Source organism: Mastigoproctus giganteus, chromosome 8 (assembly GCF_048544385.1).
Source record: "Mastigoproctus giganteus isolate SK-2022 chromosome 8, ASM4854438v1, whole genome shotgun sequence".
In the NCBI taxonomy this organism is placed as follows: domain Eukaryota; kingdom Metazoa; phylum Arthropoda; class Arachnida; order Uropygi; family Thelyphonidae; genus Mastigoproctus; species Mastigoproctus giganteus.
Window position 1 is genome coordinate 130,610,390 of NC_143582.1, and position 23,756 is coordinate 130,634,145.

Here is a 23,756-nt window from a genome sequence, read left to right on the forward strand (position 1 = left end):
CCAGATTAAATGACATGTTGTCCCAATTAAGCAAAACAAATCCTGGTTATTTTCTCATATATATATATGTCTCAAAGAGATTTGTCTCAAATAAATGGCTGTCCCGAATAACCGGAATCCACTGTATATATATATGGTTGTGTACACACACACACACTGACTGTTCACTGAATTCTGACACCCACCTACCTAATACTATGTTGGGTCACCATTTGCATTGATAACAGCCACTATTTGCTTAAGCATTGACTCCACTAGCTGTCTGATGATGTCCATAGGGATGAGTTGGAATAAATGACAGTTACATGTCCACATGCCTCATTTCCCATTCCAAAACAACCCACAGGTGTTCAACTGGATTGAGGTCAGGCAAATTCGGAAGCCAATCAAGATGGGTAATATCTTCACTGTGTTCCTCAAACCACTTTTGCACAGTGCAAGCCTGATTACACGGCACATTGCCATCATGGAAGAGCCTGTTTCTGTCCGGGAAAAATACAACATGCACACGGTCTCCTAAGAACTACTGCTAGACAATGTTTTGACCACCATGTTGGTAATACATAGCCGCTAGCAAAGCTGATCACACTATATCGGTCATTAACTAGGAATGGTGCTCACACTTTAAGTTCAGCATGGGGAATGCAAAATTTTGTATGTTTTTTTAAAATTATTTTATTCATTTTGAATGTGTTTCATTCAGAACCATTTTTTTCTCCACCATTAAAGTGATCATTGTGGCATCACAAAACAATGGTGACGCCACAATGATCTAAGATCTATGATTAAGACTACCTGCAGACTGAGAGAATCACTTTAAGTTTCATGTACTTTAGCACTATAAGTAAAAACGTTATGGAGCATTAGCATTAGTAGAGGCATATGATGCAAGAAAGCAAGCTTATGCAGCATCAGCCAAAAAAAAAAAAAAAAAACCCCACTCCCATTTCACCCCTCTGTTCATTCGAAATACCTGTCCATAGTTGAGCCTTAAATTTTTCTAGACTATCAACTTCCACAACGAGGGATGGAAGTCTGTTCCACCAACCAACTACCCGCTGGCTAAAGGCAAATTTTCACATATCTATCCTACATCTGTCTTTCCTCAATTTGAATTTATGCCCTCTCAGGTGATTATTCTAAGCAGGAGGAAGAATCCCATCAGCATTGAGAATGCTCAAACCATTCAAGGTTTTAATACACTTCAATTAGATCACCTCGCAGGTGCCTAGTCTCCAGACAGTAATTTGCAAAACTTAAGCCTTTCTTTGTAAGAGCAACCCTTTGTTCCATTCACTAACCTTGTTGCCCTTCTCTGTACTCGTTCCAGCAGCTCTACATCCTTCTTGAAATGAGGCCTCCAGACTACAGTAAAGTACTCAAGTTGTCACCTAACCATTGCCCTATACAACGGAATCACCTGACCATTGCCCTATACAAGGGAATAATCACCTCCTTATCCCTGCTAGAAAAATTCCTGTATATCATTGATAAGACACCATGAGCTACTTTTGCAGCACATCTGCACTGCTCAGAAAACTTCACAATTACCCCCAGGTCCTTTTCATTCTCTACCACTGTCAGTGTAGTACCACAGAGTTGATAAGCTACTCTGGGGTTACTGTTTCCCATATGTAGTACTTTACATTTGTCAATGTTAAACTTCATTTGCTACCTCTCAGCCCATTTTCTCAACCTTTACAGATCCTGTTGCAGCAGCATACTGTCAGTAGTGTCCTTAACAACCCTGCCAACCTTTGCATTGTCTGCAAACTTGGACATTAAGCTTGATACACCATCATCAATATCATTTATAAATACAGAAAACAACAATGGACCCAACACTGAACACTGAGGGACTCCACTAATAACATTAGTCCATGACGAGCAGTCTCCATTGATAATCCCTCATTATAAGGCATTCTGATTTACTGGCCTACTCAATTTCTCTGTACAGTTGTTCGTTGTACTCATCAGAGTCATTAGGCTTACAACATACTCCTACTCTAATTTTTGTTTTCCCGTTGCTCATGTCACGCCAAACTGAATCAACATTGCACTGGCCACCCAAGTCAACTGGATGCATTACCTTAGATTTTATGTGCTTCCTAACTACCACCATAAACCTCCCTCCTTCCTATCCTCAGTGTCCTTTCTGTACACATTGTACTCCCAAATTCAAATTTTGCATTCCTTATATCTGTGCAACACAGTGTCTCTGATATTCCAACAATATCCACCTTTGATGTCTTGACTAGAACTTCCAATTCATTGAATTTATTTACTATATTCCTAGCATTGGTGTACATGCAAGTGCACGTGCACCTCTTCTTACTCTTAATTATCTGAACACCCATGTATTTACTTGTTCCATGATGACTTCCAGTTCTTGAAATCGCCAGCACCTTCCTTTCCAGGGTGCCACCCATTAAAATAGAAGCAGTGCAAGAATCATTTTCACCTATGCCTACGACTATTGTTAATCTATTACTTGTATTCACCCAAGCTAGCAGTTTTCCTACCCTCTTAACACTGCCTCGATAGCATTGGCAAATATTCTTGTGCCATTTCTATTTAAGTGTATCCCATCCCGGTAGAGCAGTCTCTCCTATTAATAAGCACAGCCCACACTGAGAAAAATTCTACCCCACTAACATTAGCACAATTTCTCCAGGGTCAAATTGATTGAGGCTCTCATCATATACTCCCTCCTATCGCATCTGGGCAGGATTGCAGACACTTTTAAATTCAGTCTTAACTCAACTTTTTCTCAACAAATATTGCTATACATTTTGTCCTGTACTTGTTAAGTAATTCCTCAGACCTACTCTTAATATCATTAGTGCCAACATGAACAACAATATCACCTTTGTGTCTATAGTCCATGCATTTAAAACACTGGGTTATGGTTATGATGTGTAATCTTATATAAACATCAAGTTGTGTAAATTGTACCTTAGTTTAAAATTAAATTTCGTATGCTGGCTGAAACCTGCAAGATTCAGTTTGAACTAGATTTATTCTTAACTTTATTAAGAATACAATGCAACAATATCCATTAAGTGTTTGAATTCATTTTGTAACACCAGAATTCTTTAAGTTTGTACACACAAATGTTTCTTGAATTCTTCTTTAGAAATAACTTTAAAACCTAATTCTTTTGCTTTCGGTCATGAGTATTTTGTTCACATCCTGCTGATTGGCTCCTTTGAGAGCCACTCACTTGTCTTCATTCTCTCAAAGTCCTAGAACCTTAATATCACTACAAAGGGTGTTGAAATTGATTTTAAAAGCATGGCTCTTTATCTCTTTTTTTTTTCTATAAGAATATCAATGACATATCACCATATTTTTTATAGCAGTAAAAAACTATAGAAGTAATGTACATGGCATCAATTCATTTGTATCTCATATTGTGACTACCTTCACAGTGAGTTACTATATATTGCATTACCTCAAATAAGTAATGCTTCACCAATGGTGAAGACTACTGTTACTTATTCTTGGGGTATACCACCATCCAGATGGCACCATTTCAAAGCTCTTTGGCCTATTGTTGGCGGGCAGGTAGATACACCGTCGTTGCGATCAGGGCAAACCAGTTGTGAAGTACAGGTGATCCCCGCTTAACGCTGATAATGCGTTCCGGAAAAACAGAGCGCTAAGTGAATCCGTGCTAAGCGAGCGCCGCATTCCCATAAAGTAACATATGTATTTGTGAGTTGCGGTCGGTGCCATAGGATATTTCCTAATCAATAATAAACGGTAGTGAAAAGATGCACAAATGTCGGTCAAAATATTTAATATTCAAATATTTGTACGTATAAAATATTCCGCATTACATAGGTATATAATTATTTGGTAACTACTTACGTATCAAAATTAAACTTAAAATTCCAATTAAAATCATGAATTTAATTGATTTAATTTAATTGATGAATTTAATTATGAAAAATGTGTCGATTTTGGGTTGAACTTTGGCCCTCTTCCAAATAAACTAAAAGGGGTATTAATTTTAAATCCCCTGCAATTTAATTACCACCCAACAATAAAGTCAACCGATCCTTCGCAGCTTTGAAACCTGGCATGTTTTTTTCATTTTTCAATAAGAAGCTTCTTTTAGGCATTCGTTTCCACAGAAGTACTGCTTCATCTATGTTATAAACTTGTTGAGAAGTATAACACACAATATCCCTCTTCAATAATTTTAACAAGTTATTTTTTGAAAGTTTCGGCTCTTTGATCTGCACTTGCGGCTTCTCCCTGGATTTTAAATCTATTCAACCAGCCCTTACTAGTTTTAAATGGTTCCAATTTTTTTTTTTTTTTTTTTAGGTGAGTTTTCTTCAGATCATCATATAGGCTAATCTCTCTCTCTCTCTTTTTTATTATTTATAATATTTAACTTAACTGAATTCTGCGTTGGATATTATCTTCAATAAAATTAGTTAGTCTTTCCATTTCAATCCTAATAGCCGGCCCTAGCCCTAGTTGCTTGCAGTGGAACAGCTATCTTTCCCGCTGCTAAAATTAATTCTTTATTTTTTTTTTTTTTATAATTGTTCTTACAGTTAAACTTGCAAGTCTTAAATTTTGGCACACATCCGCTTGTCTTTGACTGGATCGATTCGCTTCAAAACGTCTAATTTGATTTTCAAATTCAGTCTTTTTCTTACATTTATAGTCTTCGTATTGCGCTCAGATGTTGTTGCTTTTTCATTCTTATCGGCCATTATTAACTCTTCGAAAATGTAACTGCGTTGGTTGCATTAATTATGATACAATGTTCGAGTAAACTGTCCGTTTCGCACGATGTCTAATACGGTACTGAGTGATCACTAGACTTCGGATAAATGCATATAACGCAAATATTACAAGCAATATAAGTGATCATTTATTAAAATGTTGATCTCCGAACTACGTAACAAGTCACTGTACTGCAATTAAATTAGCGCGCGAGAGAATTTCACTGAGCGTGGGAATATTTCTCAGGTCGGCGTGGGAAACGTTTTAACAGTATTTTTATATTCATTTTCAAGCTATCGGCTCCATCAAATGAAACGATTTCGTTAAATATGCCAAAAATGCAATCTGTAAAAGAGCGTATATAGTGATCTATAACAGCGTTATAGTCAGATACGGGTTATAATATAAGAGCAACGTTATAGCGAACCGTGTTATAACGGGGGCCTGCTGTATAACTACACAATATCAGAGATGCCAGTTAGTGTGCATAGTAATAATACTAAAAAGAATAAAATGCACATTCTTTTTAGTATTATTATTCTTTTTAGTATTGCTGTTTTTTGCACTTCTCTGACTTGACAAAAATAACTTTTGATTTTATTGCATCTCCTGATTTGGAATCTGACTTGGTAACTTCTGCAAAAGAAGAGTTTCTTTAAGGACGGCCTCTGAGTAAGCTCCTCTTCCAACTTTGCTGAGGGAGGTTTAATTTCAATACAAATTTTTATACCAGAGGAAGCACATTCCACATGTCCAAAAGTTGCCTAATAGCTGTTAATCAAATATTATATTCTTTATTTATTAAAATATTCCTTAGTTTTTATCTCATTTTCTTTACTATTTCAAAACCAATCAATTAGGAAAATGAATCTTCGGATGTCTCATCGTGGGCTCCCTAGCAGCTTTTAGCATTAGACTTTTTAGCCTTAGTGTCTTTTCCTGGAATCTCTTTAACCATATTCACAGATTCCATTTCCATACTTAAATTTTTTTTTTCTATTGATTTCTTTATCCATGTCGTTGGTTTTAGACATTTCATGGAGTTCAGTCAGGAACTCCATGAAATGTTCCCCTCACCAATATTGTTGTTCCCTTCTTTGTTCCCCTCACCAATCTTGTCGCCCTTCTTTGTACTCATTCTAGCATTTCTACATCCTTCCTAAAATTAGGACTCCAGACCTGTACACAATTATGTACAGGTCTGGAGGTACTCTAGGTGTGGCCTGACCATTGGCCTTGTATAATGGGGATAATCACCTCCTTGTCCCTGCTAGGAAAAGTCCTATATATCATTGAAAAGACTCCATGACCTGCCCTGGCTGCCAGTCTGACCTGCTTAGTGAACTTCATATTTGATTGCACAATTACACCCTGGTCTTTTTCACTTTCCACTTCCTGAATGTAGTACCACACAGTTGGTATGTTTCTTTTTGCTGATGGAACTGATATTCGGGTAACACTCAAGTCAAGTGGACCCAATTTCAGTGAAGTCCGGATAGTCTGTGTTAGCCATATCCTCTGCTTGCACCTTCACGATGGTAGAACTGTTAGTAATCCTGGGTATAACCCCCATGCACAAGCACACTTTGGGTGACCACCCAGGGGTGAACCAATGTAAGCAGGGGTGGAGGTGTGTGGGCCCGCACTACATATGTAGTGTGGACGCTGATGAGAGTCATCTACCACACCATATATGTGGTAGATGACTCTCATGAACCGGTGCAAAACCACCACTTTGCTTATTGGAGGCTTGAAGTGGTAGAACTCATGTTTAGTCTCCAGAGCTAAGTTCCAGTCAACCCTTCAACATCTCTTCCATCATGTAGTATGACTGATGATGCTTGAGGTTATGATGGACATCATGGTGAGATCCAATCTTCCGTACATTTCGAGGGTACAACTCTAAAACGTGTTCGCAGACCAGCCACTACTTACTATACCGGACCAAACCTATTGGTAACTCTTTATGAGGCTTACAGATAAGCTAGCGTATAATCTTGTTGCTACCTCTACTCTGCCACGTTATATCAAGGATCTGGGTATATTCTTATAATGTGTAAGCCATATTCAAAAATTTCATTATTTCATACAGCAAGTCCCCCCCCCCACACTTTTTCTTACTATTGAATACACCATTAATTGTCAAACTAATAGAGTGCGCTTATCAGCAAAAACATTTAAACCTCCCAAACACTGCCAAATAGTTCATTCCACAAATAAACGTGGTCTCAATTCTAATCTCAACAATGTCCATTTCCACTTGCAGTCTGCCAAACCCCATGTACTTTTTCAGACAGAATCTCAGTTATTGGATGATTCAACTAATCTCAGTTGCCCAAATTATTCGCTGTATGATTCCTTTCACCTCAAAGGTGGTACTTGTGCATATGTCTGTTCTGATATTCCTTGTAAGAGACTTGGTAATTTGGAAACCTCTTTTTGATCTTCTCTAGCTTAAAATCTCTCTACCTCATTTTGTCAAATTCATCTGTTGTCTCTACCGTTCTCCCAACTCCACTAATCAACTTGGAGCTCTTTGCAAGTTGACTTTCTCCAGTCCAACTTTCCTAACAGAGATGTAATTTTCCTTGGTGATTTTAATGTTCACAACTCCAACTGGCTTCTCTTTTCCAGTCACACCGACCCAGCTGGTCGAGAAGTTGAAGCTTTTGCAATTATTAATGACCTCGCACAGATTGTTCATTTACCTACAAGAATACTGGACAATCCTAACCATACAGCCAAAACGCTTGATCTTTTTCTCACAAACAACCATTCTAAGCAAAAGGTTGACATGAGTGGTCCTTTAATCACCTCAGATCAAAACTTGGTGATTGCCTCTTCTCCAATGGAGCCTTTATCTCATAGCTATTCCCAACCTCATGTTGTTTGGCATTACAAGAAAGCAAAATGGGATGACCTGCAAGATTTCTTTTCTTCTTTTCCTTGGTCGGACTACTGTTTCAAAACTTCTCATGTCAACGTTTGATCAGATCGTGTCAGTGAAATTATTCTTGTAGGAATGGAATACTGTATCCCACACTCTACTTTAAAATCTCTTACTTTATGTAAACCTTGGTTTTCCAATAAGTGTGATAAGGCTATTCAGGAGAAGAATATTGTATATCGTAACTGGCTTGTTTCCAATTTTTCAGTTTCATTTTCTGCCTACACTAAAGCTCGCAACAGTTGTAAAGCAGTTATTAATCAGTCCAAACAAGATTTTGAGCAGACTAAGAGTAGAAAACTTGCTTCTTGCCCTAATGGTAGCTGAGCATTCTGGTCTCTTGCCAAAGCTATTGGTCGCAACTTTTGCCATCTCTGCTCCCACCTTTTTCAAAATATCTTTTTCATCTCATGTATTAAGGATCTTAGTAAAACACCTCTTACCATTCCCAACATGCTGCATTCAATGTCTCCCGTGGCCTTCCATCAAAAGGATATCAGAAGGATTTTGACGAATCTTGATGCTAAGAAAGCTCCAGGTCATGATGGTGTTTCTCCACTTGTTCTCAAAACCTGTGCTCCTGAACTTACTCCTGTTCTTTACTGCCTTTTTTCACTTTCTTATTCCAAATATGTTTTTCCTTCTGCTTGGAAATTTGTTGATATCCAACCAGTTCCAAAAAGGGTGACAAATCCCTCCTATCCAATTATCGTCCCATTGCAATTACTTCTACTCTTTATAAAGTAATTGAGAAATCAATTAACCGCCAACTACCTAGAAACTTTCCATCTGATCAACGATTGCCAGTATAGATTCCATCAGTGTCGATCCACTGGTGATATTCTGGCTTATATTACTCATTTATGGACAAATTCAATGGAAAAGTTCAGTGAAACACAGGCAGTTGCTCTTGACATCTCAAAGGCTTTTGATCGTGTTTCGCATAAAGGTCTTCTAAACAAGCTTCCATCTTATGGTTTGCTAACTGTTTTTTGTAAGTGGTTATCCAGTTTCTCTCTGATCGCTCACTGAGGGTGATGGTAGATGGCTCTCTGTCTTCTAACTTCTGCACTAATGCTGGTGTCCCCCAAGGTTCAGTTCTTTCTCCCATACTTTCCTTCTTGTATATTAATGACCTTCTTCCACTGCCTGAAAATCCTATCCATAGTTTTGCTGATGATAGCACATTGCATTCCACTTTCCATTTTGAAAAACCTTGCCCTGCTCAATTAGCTTCAACTTCTCGAATATCTGCCACCAATTCCTTAAATGCCGATCTCCAGGTAATTCTCCAGTGGAGCAATGACAACTTAGTTGATCTCAATCCTTCTAAAACTCAGACTTGTCTTATATCTCGCAAAAAAGTATTTTTCTGCTCCTATGCTTATCTTTATTGACACTCCGATTTCTAGGCAAAATGATATATTTCTTTTGGGGATTACCCTGACTTCTAATCTCTCCTGGTACATGCACATTACAAATATTGCTTGCTTCCTCTGCGTCTAAAAAACTTAGTTTTCTCTTTCGCTCTTGGGCGTTACTTTTCTTCCAAACAGCTGTTCACTCTGTGCAAATCGCAAATCTCCCCTACCATGGAATATTGTTCCCACAACTGGGGCAGTGCCCCCAAAACCTCTCTCTCGGGCTTCTAGATTCCATTCATAAGAGAGCAGTTATGTCAATTAATGACTCATCTCTAACAGAGTCTCTCCAGTCGCTGTCTCATAGACGTATTGTTTCTTCTGCATGCCTTTTTCCACAGATACTTCCTTCGCAATGTTCTTCTGAATTGGCTTCTGTAATTCCCGCTCTCTCTTTCAAAACAGTCTGAACACGTGCCGCCACCAGCCAACATCCATTTACTGTCCAACTTCAAACTCACAGAACGAACTTTTCATCTTCTACGTTTATTCATTCAACTGCCGTTTTCTGGAATAACCTTCCTTCATATGTCTTTCCTGAAAATTACAGACTACAGAAGTTCAAGTCGAATGTCATCAAATATCTTCTCTTGTCTTCTCAAACTCCAACCCAAACATGGTACTAAGTACTATAGGATCTAATACCTCTGGTGTTTGGGGTTTTCATAAAAAAAAAAAATAAATATATATATATATATCCAATCAAATTGGTCAGACAAGACCTCCCCCTTTAACAAACCCATGCTGTATCTTAACTATTACTGCGTGCAGTCTTGTCTAGATCAGTGATGTCCAAACCTTTTCCGTATGGGGGCCGTATTCAAAGTTAGATTTCTTTTGCGGGCCACACAGAGAAAAAATTGTCACATTTTCTATATCTTGTTGCTCGTAAAAGGAAGTTTCTATTTTCATGTTACCTTTTTTCTTTTCAAGCTCTATATAAAAAAATGCAAATTCCCAGCACTTTCATGTGCAACAAATCTATGTTAGTGATATATTTTTTTGATTTTATTAAAATTATAAAAATATGACTTACTTTTGTATTTTTTTTTATATACTTTACTTTTGTTTCTGTTTGAAATACTTCACTTTTGTTTTAAAAAATACTTTACTTTTCCTTTTAAATACTCATTTTAGAAAATTACAGCCTGAAAAGGATAACTGCTTTACAATATTAAGGTGAATAAATAAATATAATGATAAACCTAAAATTGAAATATTCGAAAATTTTATTAAGTACAATACAAAATAACATTTACTGGACAAAACTTAACATTTAATGAGATGATTGAGGCTGGATATTTTTAAGTAATTGTTCAAAATGTGGTTAAAAATCTGTGACGCCAATCTCAATACATAATGAAGATTATGTCCTGATGGTATTTCTCAATGGAGGTCCAGGTACTGATGGTATTTCTCCACTTATTCTCAAAACCTGCACTCCTGAACTTAATCCTGTTCTTTGCTGCCTTTTTTCACTTTCTTATTCCAAAGGTGTTTTTCCTTCTGCTTGGAAATTTGCTCATATCCAGCCAGTTCCTAAAAAGGATGAAAAATCCCTCACATTCAATTACTTCTACTCTTTCTAAAGTAATGGAGAAATCACTTAACCATCAACTCTTAACTATCTAGAAACCTTCTGTCTGATCAATGATCGTCAGTACAGATTCCATCAGTGTCGATCCACAGGTCATATTCTGGCCTATGTTACCAATTTATGGACAAAATTCAATGGAGAAGTTCAGTGAAACACAAGCAGTTGCTGTTGACATCTCAAACGCTTTCGATCATGTTTGGCATAAAGGTCTTCTAAACAAGCTTCATTCTTATGGTTTGCCAACTGTTTTTTTAATTGGTTATCCAGTTTTCTCTCTGACCACTCACAGAGGGTGATGGTAGATGGTTCTCTGTCTTCTAACTTCACTACTAATGCTGGTGTCCCCTAAGGTTCAGTTCTTTCCCCCACACTTTTCCTCTTGTATATTAATGACCTTCTTTCATTGACTGGAAATGCTATCCATAGTTTTGCCAATGATAGCGCATTGCATTCCACTTTCCATTTTGAGAAACCTTGCCCTGCCTAATCAGTTTCAACTTCTTGAATATCCGCTACCAATTCCTTAAATACCGATCTCAAGGTAATTCTCCAGTGGATCAACGACAACTTATTTGATTTCAGTCCTTTCTTATATCTTGCAATAAAGATTCTTCTGCTCTTATGCTTATCTTTGGTGACACTCCGATTTCAAAGCAAGATGATATATCTCTTTTGGGGATTACCCTGACTTCTAATCCCTCTTGGCACAAGCACATTACAACTATTACTTCCTCTGCATCTAAAAAACTTGGTTTTCTCTTTCGCTCTCAGCGTTACTTTTCTTCCAAACAGCTGTTCACTCTGTACAAATCGCAAATCCACCCTACCGTGGAATATTGTTCCCACAGCTGGGGCGGTGCCCCCAAAATCTCTCTCAGGCTTCTAGATTCCATTTGGAAGACGACAATTAGGTTAATTAATGATTTTCTCTCTAAAATCTACAGAGAATGGAGAGACTCTAACAGAGTCTCTCCATTCTCTGTCTCATAGTCATACTGTTTCTGCTGCATATCTTTTCTACAGATACTTCCATGGGCACTGTTCTTCTGAATTGGCTTCTATAATTCCCGCTCTCTCTTTCAAAACAGTCCGAACATGTGCCACCACCAGACAACATCCATTTACTGTTCAACTTCAAACTCACAGAACCAACTTTTCTTCTTCCTCGTTTATTCATTCAACTGCCGTTTTCTGGAACAACCTTCCTTTCTTCATACGTATTTCCTGAAAATTACAGTCTACAGAAGTTCAAGTCTAATGTCAAGAAATATGTTCTTTCGGCTTCTTATCCTTGAACCCATGCACGGTACTATAGGTTCTAATACCTCTCGTGTTTGGGGTTTTCATTAAAAAAAAAAATGCTCATCTGTTATTCTGTTTCTTTTTACATATTTATTTGATTTTACGAGTGAAAAAATCTGCTTGCAAACATACATTGATCCGAAAATAGCAGCCATTTTCATGGCATTTTCTTCTATTAGCGGAAAATCTTCAGACGGAAAAGCCTTGTAGAATTCGAATAGTTTATTTTTGCAGTCTATATACTTATTTTTGAATTGTATTTTGCTTGAAGATCAATAATTTCAAGTTGCAATCTGGGATTGTAGTTTTCAGCTATAGAAGTAAATGGGTTCTCAAACAAAAGCTTATGTTTTAACAAAAAGCAACGATTCTTTGGAAATGTGCTTCACCTTTAGCTCAGTACAACATTCAAAGTGAACTAAATTGTCTTGCTCAACTGGAATTTAAATAATAACAACTTATTTTGAAATGATTTGATGTCACCAAACAAATGAGACCAATTTTTCTTTTCCTTGTAATTTTAAATTAAGAGCATTTAAATGATTAGAAATGTATGTATGAATTGCAAGATAAAACAGCCACTCCATATTTGACAGTTGTTTTTTTGGTTTCCCTTTTTCTGTGTTGAAACCTTCGGTGATGTTTTAACAGCCACATTAAGGCCATGTGATCTTGTAAAATTTACAGTTGAAATAACCACATTCATAACATGCTGGAGATCCAATACTTTCCCATAAAGAGCTTCTTGATGCACAATGTAATGAATTTCAATCAGAGTTTCAGCTCCGCTATCTATCATTTTCTTGGTTATTCTACCCATAAGCCCAATGTTTTTACCAATCATATTTTTTGAACCGCCAGTTGTGACACCTACCAGGTTTTTAATATTTAATCCTAACTTTTTGATAGATAGATAAAGATTTTCACCTGTAGTTGTTCCGCGCATACTCTGTAGATCAGCTAAATTTTCAACCGGTACAAAATTATCATTAATTCCATGAATGAAGATGAGGAGTTCGGCTTTGCCATTTACATCAGTATTGTCATCCAATGCCACACTAAAATATTTCATTTGTTTTATGTTTTCTAAAAGTTGTTCGAACAAATTCTTTTCAATATCTTCTACTCTTTGCATGATTGCTTGTCGAGACAAACTAATGTCTTGTATCATTGTTTGTTTCCCTGGACAGATTTCTTCCACAACTTTTAACAAACAACGCTTAACAAATTCACTATCATTGAACAGTTTACTTTCAAAAGCAATCAAATGTGCAACTTGATAACTGGCACATACAGCAGATAAATTTCTTGAATGATACGTTTTTACTGTTTTGTTGCTTTCTTAATTTGTTTTGTAACTTCGAACACTTTTCTTTTTGCAGCACTCCTTTATGTTGATCATAAGATTTATTAGCATTAGCATTAGTAGAGGCATTTGATGCAAGAAAGCAAGCTTATGCAGCATCAGCCAAAAAAAAAAAAAAAACCCACTTCCACTTCACCCCTCTGTTTGTTCAAAATACCTGTCCAGCTGAGCCTTAAACTTATTTAGGCTATCAACCTCCACCACAAGGGATGGGAGTCTGTTCCACCAACCAACCACCCGCTGGCTAAAGGCAAATTTCCGCAAGTCTATCCTACATCTGTCTTTCCTCAATTTGAATTTATGCCCTCTCAGGTGATTTTTCTGAGCTAGAGGAAGAATCCCATCAGCATTGAGCATGCTTAAACCATTCAAGGCTTTATACACCTCTATCAGATCACCTCGCTGGTGCCTAGTCTCCAGACACTGTAATTTGCAAAACTTAAGTCTTTCTTCGTAAGAGCACCCCTTTGTTCCATTCACTAATCTTGTTGCCCTTCTCTGTACTCGTTCCAGCAGCTCTACATCCTTCTTGAAATGAGGCCTCCAGACCTGTATACAGTACTCTAGGTATGGCCTGACCATTGCCTTATACAATGGAATAATCACCTCCTTATCCCTGCTGGAAAAATTCCTGTATATCATTGACAATACTCCATGAGCTACTCTTGCAGCCCGTCTGCACTGCTCAGAGAACTTCATATCTGCCTGCACAACCACCCCCAAGTCCCTTTCATTCTCTACCACTGTCAGTGTAGTACCACAGAGTTGATACATTGCTCTGGGGTTGCTGTTTCCCATGTGTAGTACTTTACATTTGTCAATGTTAAACTTCATTTGCCACCTCTCAGCCCATCTATGATTGGAATCAGTGTTATATTCTTTAAAAACTCACACACTCTCCTGATACACCAAACATACTGCTTTTTCGTGGTAATCAATGAAGAAATAGTCTTCAGTCCACCTTGGATTAAAAACACGACACTCCAAATTGATATTCCCCTTTTGGAACATTTTCAAGAATGATTTTTTTTTAATTCAATGCAAAGAACAAACAATATCAAAATACATAACTCTATTGCTTGTTTCCCTTCAAGGAAACGGATGAATCAGCTTGGTCCACTGGATATTGATGGTTCAACTGTTGATGATCCTACTCAGGTGGCTAACAAACAAAATGAGTATTTTGCATCTACATTCACACATGAGGAGTTATTCGGGGAGGGGAATACCAGAGGTCAATTAAACTCTGGTAGTGAGCTAGATGATTTTGTAATAACTGACAGGAAAGTGGAAGAGAAATTATTGAAGATAAACATAAAAAAGCAGCCGGGGTGGATGGGATCTATACAGTTATTTTAAAGGAGGCAGCAAAGGAAGTAAGCAAACCCTTAGCCATAATTATAAGAGCTTCCTTGGACTCAGGGGAAGTACCCATGGACTGGAGATGTGAAAATGTGACCCCAATTCACAAAGGAGGATCAAAGGCAACACACATAATTATAGACCTGTTAGTTTAACTTCTGTTCCAGGGAAATTAATGGAGGCACTGGTTAAAGAAGCACTGCAGGATCATCTAGACAAGGCTTCAGTTATAGTAGCTTGGACACAGCACGAGTTTGTTAAGGGGAAGTCTTGCCTGACCAATTTGATTGGATACTACGCAACTGGGTGCAGGGAATAACTTTGATATCATATATTTGGATCTTAGAAAGGCTTTTGATACTGTTGCACATGGAAGACTGCTGAACAAATTGGAGCAGTGTGGCATTGGAGGCAAATTGCGGCTATGAATAAAGGGATGGTTGAGTGGGAGAAGACAGAAAGTGGTAATCAATGGACACTGCTCATCATGGATTAATGTTATTAGTGGAGTCCCTCAGGGTTTAGTGTTGGGTCCATTGTCCTTTTCTGTATTTATAAATGATACTGATGAAGGTATATCAGGCTTAATGTCCAAGTTTGCAGATAATACGAAGGTTGCCAGGGTTGTTAAGGACACTAATCACAGCACGCTGCTGCAACAGGATCTAGAAAGGTTGAGCAGATGAGGTGAGAGGTGGCAAATGAAGTTTAACATTGACAAATGTAAAGTACTACATATGGGAAGCAGTAACGTATCAACTCTGTGGTACTACACTGAGAGTTGTGGAGAATAAAAAGGATCTGGGGGTAATTGTGCAGGCAGATATGAAGTTTTATGAGCAATACAGATGGTCTGCAAGAGTAGCTCATGGTGTCTTGCCAATGACACCATGAATTTTTCAGCACGGATAAGGAGGTTATTATTCCCTTGTATAAGGCAATGGTCAGATCACACCTTGAGTACTGTATACATGTCTGGAGGCCTCATTTTAAGAAGGATGTAGAGCTGTTGCAATGAGTACAGAGAAGGGCAACAAGAATAGTGAATGGAACGCAGGGTTGCTCTTACGAAGAAAGGCTTAAGTTTTGTAGATTACAGTGTTTGGAGACTAGGCACCTGCAAAGTGATCCGATTGAGGTTTTAGCCTTGAATGGTTTGAGCATGGTCAATGCTGATGGGATTCTTCCTCTTGCTCAGAATAATCACCTGAGAGCCAAATTCAAATTGAGGAAAGACAGTTATAGGATAGATGTGCGGAAGTTTGCCTTTTGCCAGCGGGTAGTTGATTGGTGGAATAGACTTCCATCTTTTGTTGTGGAAGTTGATAGCCTAAATAAATTTAAGGCTGAGCTGGACAGGCATTTGGAATGAACGGAGGGGTGAAATGGGAGCGTTTTTTTTTTTTTTTTTTTTTTTTTTTTGGCTGATGCTGCATAAGCTTGCTTACTTGCATCGTATGCCTCTACTTATGCTAATGATAATGCATTGTATTCCCCAAATTCCAATTCTGCACTGCTTATGTCTGTGTGACACAACATCTCTGATATCCCAACAATATCTGCCTTGACTAGCACTTCTAGCTCATCGAATTTATTAACTATACTCCTCAGGCCTAGAAGTCTCATTTTGGGAAGACTGTGACTGCTAAAACAGGTGCAGAGTACAAGTTTAGTCAGAAACACAAATGGATTGTCTTGCTAAGAAATAATTCAGTTCTACAATTTGCGGCACCTCCGTAGCCAGGTAGGCAGGAGCAGCAGTGCACAGCACACGCTTCTTGATTAGACCGGGGTTCGAGTCCGTGACCACCAAATACGGGGAGATTCAGAAAGGTCAGGGAATGACCACCGCATATCCCCGGAGCAATATGGCTTTAGTTGCTAATGCTCCTAAAAAACCAAACAACAACAACTACAATTTGCAGAAACTGAAAATAGGATATGAGGAGACCTGATTCAAGCTATTAAGGCTTTAAATGAATGAGAGTAGACTTAATGATGCAGATGGTATCCATTATCCATACTCTTGCTTGTACTACATACACAATGTAAATTAAACTTGAAAGAGGATAGTTGCAAGATAAAGATCTGGTTGAAAATTTGCTTTCAAACATTAAGGGACTTGTAGAACAATCTTCCATCTGGTGCTGTGAAAAATGGATAGTCTAAAGAATTAGAAGGGGCATGTTTTTCTGGCCGATTCTGTATAAGTTTGCAGAAATAATACTAAATCATATGTTAACTTCAGAGGGCTTTTTTTAAAAGTTGTATAATATATAAAAGAAAGAAAAACATTTCTTCTAGCTTAAACTGCTACCTATACTTCTTAATAATTATCAAGTCAACTCACGGGAGGTTTCATAACAATTTCTATAGAGCTCCGTAAATGATGATGTTGCATTGTTGGCATACCGAATTCCTCGCATTCCTAAAAACAGAAATGGAAATATAATAAGTCAAATTATTCTATTTTCACATAAAACTGAAAATTTTGAAACATGGTTTTATAAACGTTTAATTGGGGGGGGGGGGGGATACCCTTTTTTTTTTTTTTTTTAAAGGAAGTCAGTCCAATCTTTGAATCAATGGAGTAACATAACTATATTTTCTAAACCATAAGATATATACAGTCGAATCACGTTTATACAAAGTTCCAAGGACTTCAATTTTCACGATTTTTAATAAAGAGGGTCCCCCAAAAGTGTCAAAATTTTACTGTTTTTTTTTTTTTTTTGTTTTTTTTTTGGTACATACTATTATATTTATTATTACCTAAGAATAATAATAATAATAATAAATAACTAGGGTGCTTTGCCCCTGTACTCACTTCTTTTGATAAAATAAAATAAAATACTTACAGAAGTTTTCGACTATGTGTGTGTGTGTCTCTTCCTCAGCTATGAATACATAAATACGTTACTGTCTATATAATATCAGTGTAGATACACCATAGACAACTCTTAAAGAAAAACTACGATTGTAGTGTGAAAGGCATCATTTCATCTGTATATCATATTGTATTCATCCTTCACAACGAGTCACCAAGTATTGCACTACCTTGAATAAGTAATGCTTCAATAATAGAGAAGACTATTGTCACTTAATCTTGGTGGGAGTCACCACCCAGACGGCACCATTTCAAAGCAAGTTAGCTTTCATCTGTGGGTGCCTTTCACCCTACTTTAAGAGTTGTCTATGGTGTATCTACAACGATGTTATATAGATATAGAATCTTAAACTCTTAAAATATTATGCTTGTTTGTTATTTGGTTTTTAAGAGCAAATATTTTAGCAACTAAGGCCATAATGCTCCGTGGTCATTCCCTGAAATTTCCGCATCCTCCGTATTTGGTGGTCATGGGCTCGAAACCCAGTTTAACCAAGAAGCATGTGCTACGCACTGCTGCTCCTGCCCAGCTGGCTACGGAGGTGCCAAAATATTATGCTTTGTTGCATTTTCTACATCAGCATGTTTGGGAGGTAACTAGAGGGATTAATACTCTTGATTTGATTATCAGTAGTGATTCTTCATGCATTAAGAATCTGCAGATAAAGGAACCACTAGGTGGCAGTGATCACAGTGTGCTGATTGTAACTACCATCAAGGGTAAAAGGAACGGTTTTTGCTTTTGTAAAGGTAACTATGGAGGTCTGAGACCGTATTTAAATTCTATATGGTGGAACCAACTGATGATGTCACAACAGCAAATTCAAAATGGGAAGCATTCAAAGAATTAATCTTAAAAGTTACTAGACTTTACATACCAACTAAGAAATATTGTTCAAGGTTTAGGCCTAAATGGATGTCAGATGAACTGAGACATGTGGCAGAGAAGAAAAAAATGCATGGGATACATATACATTAATGGGTGATATGGAAGCCTATGATAGATATAAGCTGATCTGTAACCAAGTCACAAAGGAGGTTAGGCAAGCAAAGGCAGATTATGAGAAATCTTTGGCAAAGGATGCAAAGAAAAACAGAAAAGAGTTCTTTACCTATGTAAACTCTAGAAGGAAGGGGGTGAATCAGATTGGTCCACTGGATATCGATGATTCAACTGTTGATGATCCTGCACAGGTGGCTAACAAACTAAATGAGTATTTTGCATCTACATTCACACACAAGGAGTTATGCAGGCAGGGAAATGCCACAGGTGAACTAAATTCTGGCGGTGAGCTAGATGATTTTATAATAACTGAGAGGAAAGTGGAGGAGAAATTGCTGAAGATAAACATAAGAAAAGCACCCAGGGTGGATGGGATCTATCCAATTATATTAAAGGAGGCAGCAAAGGAAGTAAGCAAACCCTTAGCCATAATTATAAGAGCTTCCTTGGACTCAGGGGAGGTACCCATGGACTGGAGATGTGCAAATCTGACCCAAATTCACAAAGGAGGATCAATGGGCGACAAGTAATTACAGACCTGTTAGTTTAACTTCTGTTCCAGGGAAATTAATGGAGGCACTGGTTAAAGAAGCACTGCAGGATCATCTAGACAAGACTTCAGTTATAGCTTGGACACAGCATAGGTTTGTTAAGGGGAAGTCTTGCCTGACCAATTTCATTGGATACTATGATGTGAGTGCAGGATGCAGGGAATAACTCTGATATCATATATTTGGATCTTAGAAAGGCTTTTGATACAGTTGCACATGGAAGACTGCTGCACAAATTGCTGCTATGGATAAAGGGATGGTTGAGTGGGAGAAGACAGAGAGTGGTAATCAATGGACACTGCTCATCGTGGACTAAAGTAATTAGTGGTGTCCCTCATGGTTCAGTGTTGGGTCCATTGTTATTTTCTGTATTTATAAATGATATTGATGACGGTATATCAGGCTTAATGTCCAAGTTTGCAGACGACACGAAGGTTGGCAGAGTTGTTAATGACAGTATGCTGCTGCAACAGGATTTAGAAAAGTTGAGCAGATGGGCTGAGAAGTGGGAAATGAAGTTTAACATTGACAAATGTAAAGTACTACATATGGGAAGCAGTAACCCCAGAGTAATGTATCAACTCTATGGTACTACACTGACAGTGGTAGAGAATGAAAAGGACCTGGGGGTAATTGTGTAGGCAGATATGAAGTTTTATGATTAGTGCAGACGGTCTGCAAGAGTAACTCATGGTGTCTTGATAATGATATACAGGAATTTTTCTTGCAGGGATAAGAGGTGATTATCCCCTTGTGATGGTCAGGCCACACCTTGATGATAATGGTCAGGCCACACCTTGATTACTGTATACAGGTCTGGAGGCCTCATTTTAAAAAGTATGTAGAGCTGTTAGAACGAGTACAGAGAAGGGCAACAAGACTAGTGAATTGAACAAGGGGTTGCTCTTACGAAGAAAGGCTTAAGTTTTGCAGATTACAGTGTTTGGAGACTAGGCACCTGCAAAGTGATCTGATTGAGGTTTTAGCCTTGAATGGTTTGAGCATGCTCAGTGCTGATGGGATTCTTCCTCTTGCTCAGAATGATCACCTGAGAGGGCATAAATTCAAATTGAGGAAAGACAGTTGTGGGATAGATGTGCGGAAGTTTGCCTTTAGCTAACGCATAGTTGATTGGTGGAACAGACTTCCATCTTTTGTTGTGGAAGTTGATAGCCTATATAAATTTAAGGTTGACCTGGACAGGTATTTGGAACGAATGGAGCGGTGAAATCGGAGCTTTTTTTGGGGCTGATGCTGCATAAGCTTGCTTTCTTGCATCATGTGCCTCTACTAATGCTAATGCTAATTTAGTTTATTTAAATAAATACATTACATGTGGAAATCAAGAATTGTACCACATGGTCATGTAAGATAAACATAGCACGTGACCACGCTTAAACAGAAGTTTGTTTTATTATATATTCTAGTATTTGTTATGTATTAGCATGTAACCCATATCTCTATTCTCCAATTGGCTGAATAAATATCACTAGGAGGAAAATTATTTGAATGTATAGAAAGATGATAATAATATCAAAAATAAATGAAAACATAAATTAATTTAAATTAATAAAATAAAATAATAAAAATAAAATATAATAAAAACAAAAGCCTTGTTTAACAATACAGTAATAAGAATAAAATATTTTTAAAGATTTTATTTTATCTGTAATATAAACTAAGAAAAAAGCAATTAACAGAAATGAAAATATTGTAGTACAGTATATAATCTGATATATGCAATATTTTAGTATCACTGTAAAAAGAATTAAAATCTTAATATAAAAGGAGACATACAAAAAACCATTAACTTTTTAATAAATTAATCTGATTTAAAGAATCTCATGCTGTTTGCACAGTTTTTGTCATATATGCATTTTTGACTACAGCACAGACATTATCAAATGCAATATTTGTTTCTTTATGAATTTTTTTTTTTTTTTTTTTTTTTTTTTATCAAAACACAAGAGGTATTAGAACATACAGTACTGAGTACTGTGCTTGGGTTGGAGGTTGAGAAGACGAAAGAAGATATTTGTTGACATCAGACTTAAACTTCTGTAGACTAATTTTCAGAAAATATGTATAAAGGTTGTTCCAAAAAACGGCAGTTGAATGAATAAACGAGGAAGATGAAAAGTTGGTTCTGTGCGTATGACGTTGGACAGTAAATGGATGTTGACTGGTGGCGGCACGCGTTCGGACTGTTTTGAAAGAGAGCGGGAATTATAGAAGCCAATTCAGAAGAACAGTGCCCATGGAGGTATCTGTAGAAAAGGTATATGCAGCAGAAACAATATGACTATGAGACAGAGAATGGAGAGATTCTGTCAGAGATGAATCATTAATTAACCTAACTGCCCTCTTCTGAATGGAATGTAGAAGCCTGAGAGAGGTTTTGGGGGAACTGTCCCAGATGTTGGAACAATATTCCATGGTAGGACGAATTTGTGATTTGTACAAAGTGAACAGCTGTTTGGAAGAAAAGTAATGTTGAGAGCAAAAGAGAAAACCAAGTTTTTTAGATGCAGAGGAAGCAATATTTGTAATGTGAATGTGCCAAGAGAGATTAGAAGTCAGTGTAATCCCCAAAAGAGATATATCATTTTGCCTAGAAATCGGAGTGTCACCAAAGATAAGCATCGGAACAAAAGAATCCTTTTTGCGAGATATAAGACAAGTCTGGGTTTTAGAAGGATGAGATCAACTAAGTTGTCATTGCCCCACTTGAGAATTACCTGGAGATCGGCATTTAAGGAATTGGTAGCAGATATTCGAGAAGTTGAAGCTGATTAAGCAGGGTAAGGTTTTTCAAAATGGAAAGTGGAATGCAATGTGCTATCATCGGCAAAACTATGGATAGGATTTCCAGGCAATGGAAGAAGGTCATTAATTTACAAGAGGAAAAAAGTGGGGGTTAAGAACTGAACCTTAGGGGACACCAGCATTAGTGTAGAAGTTAGAAGACAGAGAGCCATCTACCATCACCCTTAGTGAGCAATCAGAGAGAAGATGGATAACCAATTACAAAAACAGTTGGCAAACCATAAGATGGAAGCTTGTTTAGAAGACCTTTATGCCAAACACAATCAAAAGCTTTTGAGATGTCTAGAGCAAGTGCTTGTGTTTCACCAAACTTTTTCATTGAATTTGTCCATAAATGGGTGACATAAGCCAGAATATCACCAGTGGATCGACACTGATGGATTCCATACTGGCGATTGTTGATCAGACGGAAGGTTTCTAGGTAGTTTAAGAGTTGTCGGCTAATTGATTTCTCCACTACTTTAGAAAGAGTAGAAGTAACTGCAATGAGACGATAATTGGATGGGTGGGACTTGTCATCCTTTTTAGGAACTGGCTTTGGTGTAGACAGAAAAACACCTTTGGAATAAGAAAGTGAAAAAAGGGGGCAAAAACAGGAGTAAGTTCAGGAACACAGGTTTTGAGAGCAAATGGAGAAATGCCATCAGGACCTGGAGCTTTCTTATCATCGAGATTCGTCAAAATCCTTCTGACATCCTTTTGATGGAAAACCACAGGAAGCATTGAATGGAGCATGTTGGGAATGGTGGGAGGTGTTTTACCAATATCATTAATACAAGAGTTGGAAGAAAAATGGGATGCTAGCAGATCAGCTTTATCCTTGGCTGAAGTGACAACAGAACCATCTGGTTTTGACAGAGGTGGGAGCAGAGATGGGCAAAAGTTGTGGCCAATAGCTTTCTCAAGAGACCAGAATGCTCGGTGACCATTAGGGCAAGAAGCAAGTTTTCTACTCTTAATTTGTTCAAAATCTAGTTTGGACTGATTAATGACTGCTTTACAATTGTTGTGAGCTTTGGTGTAGGCCGAAAATGAAACTGAAGAATTCGAAACAAGCCAATTACGATATGCAACATTCTTCTCTTGAACAGCCTTAGCACATTTATTGGAAAACCAAGGTTTAGATAAAGGACGAGATTTTAAAGTGGAGTGTGGAATAAAGGATTCCATTTCTACAAGAATAATTTCACTGACACGATCAGAGGAAAAGTTGACATCAGAAGTTTTGAAACAGTAATCTGACCAAGGAAAAGAAAAGAGATCTTGCAGGTCATCCCATTTTGCATTATTGTAATGCCAAACAATACGAGGTTGGGAATAGTCATGAGATAAGGGCTCCATTGGAGAAGAGACAATCACTAAGTTGTGAACTGAGGTACCTAAAGGACCACTCACTTCGACTGTGTACTTAGAAGGGGTTGTTTGTGATCAAGCATGTTGGCTGAATGGTTAGGATTGTCCGGTATTCTTGTGGGTAAATGTACAATCTGTTCAAGATCATGAGAAATTGCAAAAGCCTCAGCATCTCGACCAGTTGGGTCAGTGTGCCTAGAAAATGGAAGCCAGCTGGAATTGTGAACATTAAAATCACCAAGGAAAATTACCTCGCTGTTAGGAAAATTGGACTGGAAAAAGTCAAGTTGCAAAGAGAGGAAATCAAAGAGCTCCAAGTGATTAGTGGAGTTGGGAGAATGGTAGAGATTTTAAGCCAGAGAAGATCGAAGAGAGGAGATTCCAAATTACCAATT

At 37.6% G+C, this 23,756-nt stretch overlaps 1 protein-coding gene across 1 annotated transcript in view; it reads right to left on the reverse strand.

Annotated features, from left to right (window-relative positions):
* The window catches only part of LOC150081821 (zinc finger CCHC domain-containing protein 8 homolog), a 412,851-nt gene that overhangs the window by 69,195 nt on the left and 319,900 nt on the right, over nt 1-23,756 (reverse strand). Inside the window, exon 11 of the mRNA XM_090380330.1 lies at nt 17,092-17,169. Within this exon, the coding sequence (XP_090236456.1) occupies nt 17,092-17,169 (78 nt within the window). The remainder of the gene's footprint in view (nt 1-17,091; nt 17,170-23,756) is intronic.